Source organism: Gavialis gangeticus, unplaced genomic scaffold (genome assembly GCF_001723915.1).
Source record: "Gavialis gangeticus isolate Ggan-Ray unplaced genomic scaffold, GavGan_comp1, whole genome shotgun sequence".
Taxonomy (NCBI): Eukaryota; Metazoa; Chordata; order Crocodylia; family Gavialidae; genus Gavialis; species Gavialis gangeticus.
Window position 1 is genome coordinate 37,020,056 of NW_017728993.1, and position 4,067 is coordinate 37,024,122.

Sequence of the window (4,067 nt, forward strand, 5' to 3'; positions counted from 1 at the left end):
TTTCCCCCCCCCCCCCCCCCCCCCCCCCATGGCAGATGTTGTGGTCTCATTTGATTGCATAGGAAAACTGCAGTGATACAGCAAACACCCAGAGAGATATGATGACAAATGGGTCCAGATCCCGGTAAATTACTTTCTGCTCAAATCGAAATTTCATTCAGTTTGTTGCTAGCAGAGATGAAGTAATCTAAATTGTGGACTCAGGAGCAGATAGAGGGAAGTTGGAGCAAGCATTTCATTATCAAGAGAGAGAGAAGGTTAGGATGAAAGAGATGAGCAGAGGCAAATCTAAAGTGTTGACACCATGATTGAAAAGGTTAACCCATACACATTATATATCAACCTGGATAGCAGAGAGTTTCTAATGGAAACTCTGCACTGATGGAGGTTTACTGGAGTTTCAATACACTGAGCATGATGTCTTCTTAGATATACAATCAAATCCTCTTAACCCTTTTGATGACTCATATCTCAAGATATGATTAAAGTACAAAAGAGTTCTTCATATAATTTCAAGGACACAATGCATTTAAACTCCAGTCATGAATTGTATCTTTTTTTATGATGAACCCAGTAATCTGATAAAATGTGTGTAGTACAGAATTTGTTTTGTATTTGCTAGAGGTGTAAGTCAATATTTTTGATTAAATCCCGCGTATCCACTCCTGAGGTGGGGTTGAGGCTTCCAGATATACAAAAATACACTTTGCACATTACAAGATGTAAACAAGTTGCAAAACAGGTCAGAAGTCTAAAATGGTTACATAATAAACTGTCATGTTGATGTACAAAAACAATGTTAAGGGCCTCTTGTGTATTAAATTATTCATGGTCATCACCTCCATTTCAGGTTATTTGGAAATAGTGGTGCTTGCAGTGCTTGTGGACAGTCCATTCCTGCTAGTGAGCTGGTCATGAGGGCACAAGGCAATGTCTATCATCTTAAGGTAGGATGTCTTTTATTATTTAATTTGTCTCTTATTAACACTGCTTTGCTATGTTGAAACTGCTGTGTCCACCTTATTCATAAATTTGCAAGGCAATAATTAGCAATAAGAATGTGTGTTTATAAAACTTCCCATGGTGCATGGCTTTGTCCTCCTAATAATCAGTAAACCTATGAATTATGTACCATGTAGTCCCAACAGGTAGAGCTAATGCTATATTTGGAGACACTGGGAAATAAGAAGCTTCATACCTCGTGCCTTTCTTGCAGTCTTGGAAGTATAATTATTAAGCCTGAAGCATTTTATTTTTTTTTTAAATCTGTGCTAGTTTCATTTGATGTGTTGTTTTCCCTTTTCAGTGTTTTACGTGCTCTACCTGCCGGAATCGCCTGGTCCCAGGAGACCGGTTTCACTACATCAATGGCAGTTTATTTTGTGAACATGATAGACCTACAGCTCTCATCAATGGCCATTTGAATTCACTTCAGAGCAATCCACTACTGCCAGACCAGAAGGTGAATACTCAACAATTACTAATAAGCTTTATTAGAGCTAAATGAAGATCAATTTCTTTTCAACCTAATAGTGGACAGTCTCTCCCTCCCCCTTTCTTAAGAGGCATTTTAAATAACTGAATTTAACTTAGTTACAGGGTATGGGGAATTTTAAATTTGAAACTTCTATTAAGTCAGTTTGGTTTATTCTTATTTGATTTTCTGGTTCTGTCTGTACTGCTTTTGAATTCTATATATTATAGAATGGGGCACAAACCCCATCATACGCTCTCTTAACAGAAGTGTTTCATTTTCTAATATTCAATTAAGGACTACAAAAGAGCAGGTTACTGTGGGAGGAAAATTTTAGATCCGTAATTATCGTAATAAGTGTTGTAGAAAAAGAAATTCTTGAATGAATAGAAAGTAGGGCTCATACCATCTAAAACTAACATCCTCTAATTTTAACATACTTCCTTTATTTGAGTAGTTTAGGAAGCATACTATAATACCCCTACAAATGAAGATTTGGGGTTTTTATTTGTTTTTGTGTTTTTTGCATCTCATAATTCACTCAGTATTATAAACCAGGGTTCTGTTCTCTTACCATTTTGGTAATGCCTATAGCTCCACTAGAGGTTGTGTAACTGTGCTCTATCCATAGCATGGTAGCTCTTAGACCATAGCCAAATAAATAAATAGAGTCTACAAATCATAGTAGCAAAGGGGAAAATTCTGATCAACAGTTGTCCTGTACTCTAGAACTGGATAGTTTTAGATCTATTTTAATCTCCTTAATAAGTCCTATAGCTATGCAAGTGAGTGCATTTTGATAACTGCTGTGCCTAATTTGTAACAATTACTGTCAACCTTCAGTTAAGAGACTGTTCATTCCACGCTGGTCCAGAAGAGAGTGAATGTATGACTCTTGCACATAATTTTATTCACATCATATTTCATACTGATTATGTATTGATGACATTGATTCATTTACTCTTTACAGCGCCACTTGCATGGATATTAAATCTTATTGACCACAGATGAATTTTAATTTCAGATTGGTGATAGATTTTTCCATCAGCTCTGATAGTATATTTGACTTTTTCATCATTAACCCAGGCAATCACACAGCACTGAGTTATTGCATTGAAACAAAAAGTGCACACTTCAGTTGGTAATTCTTTATAGATTTACAATAGGACCTTCATTAATGTCTGTAAGGATCACAAAAATAACATTTATCTGAAATAAGAATTTGGATAACTTAAAAATAATGTCCAGAAACATTAGGCAAAATAGATCTTATAACATGTATAAAGAAGAATTTTAAACAATGTTCTTGATGGGCAAATCTCTACTAGAAGACGTGAACTGGTTTTTAATTGTGACTAATTTTGAGTTGCATCACTATATAACAATAACCACACTTTCACTACACAGTTTTACTGAATAATTTTCACATATACTTTCAGTTGCTTAGACAGTGACATTTATTGCATCAAAATATGCACACTTTTATTTACTTAATTTGTCAATCAAGGTTGCCGGAAAGAATTTGGTGTGTAAAAGTCCTGATCACTTGTTCTGCATAACTATTTAATATTGACAGAATGTAAAGTCTTTTCAAGCAAGTACAAATACATTTAAGGATTTATACTGTTGTGAATTTTAATGAAACAAATCTATAATACAGACTAGCTAGCAGTGAATCTGTTAAATGAATGCTTGTAGATATTCCATTTCAAAATATAGGTAAAACAATTCATTTTTATACATTGTAGTAAAAACTTTACCATTTTGAGAAGAGTAGTTTATCCACTTGTCTTTCATGAATGTAAAGCTTAATGTAACTTCAAATAGGTGCCTAAATTGTCATTTAGGTTTATCAGTGTCTTACTGTGCCTGAGCAAATCATAACAATGATTTAGTTACAATAATGACAGTAGACATGGTGAGGAATTCAGAAAAGAGAAGTAAAATTGAAACAGGCTTGTGTGTCGAAATTGCAGCTATCCTACTAAGAATTAAAAATAGAGGAACATTTAATAAGAGGGTCTCATTAGCTCTATCACTGGCCAATAGCCGTGTTGCTACAGTTTATAATGACCCAGGCAAAGAGAGAATTAGAAAGAGATCACAATTACGATCCTTTTTATAGTATCTTTCTTGCAAACAGTACAAGTCTCTTATGCCAGCTTTCACACGGGGAACTGGGAAGGAGTGTTAACTTTGAAAACTGAAATGTATTTCAGGAAATGAGCTGGTGGCTTGGAAACTAAAGAGGCAGATGTCAAAAAGAAGTAACATCAGATACTGTCCGTGATTGTGGGTGGCTTTCTTTTTTGTTTTGTATATGTACACATCAGAAATAATTTCCAGAAACATCTATGTTTAGGGGTTACTAATTAAAAACATGCTTTCACTTGAACAGTGTTAATCAATAAATACAATGCCCTTTATTAAGCATTAAGGACCAATCAGTCTTTGGCTATTTCTTTTTTCTAAAAATCATAGGCATTGGAGATCATGGCCCAGCTGTTCATAGCTTGTTTTTATTAGGAGGTTGAGGAGACAGTTTCCATCTTCTATCCTTTTCTTTGTTGTACTTTATGAAGTCATGCCTGAC

At 34.8% G+C, this 4,067-nt stretch overlaps 1 protein-coding gene across 1 annotated transcript in view; it reads left to right on the forward strand.

The window, feature by feature from the left end:
• Window positions 1–4,067, forward strand: part of LMO4 (LIM domain only 4) — a 25,215-nt gene that overhangs the window by 8,916 nt on the left and 12,232 nt on the right. The window contains exons 3-4 of the mRNA XM_019501568.1: window positions 851–947; window positions 1,307–1,462. Coding sequence (XP_019357113.1) covers window positions 851–947; window positions 1,307–1,462 — 253 coding nt within the window. The remainder of the gene's footprint in view (window positions 1–850; window positions 948–1,306; window positions 1,463–4,067) is intronic.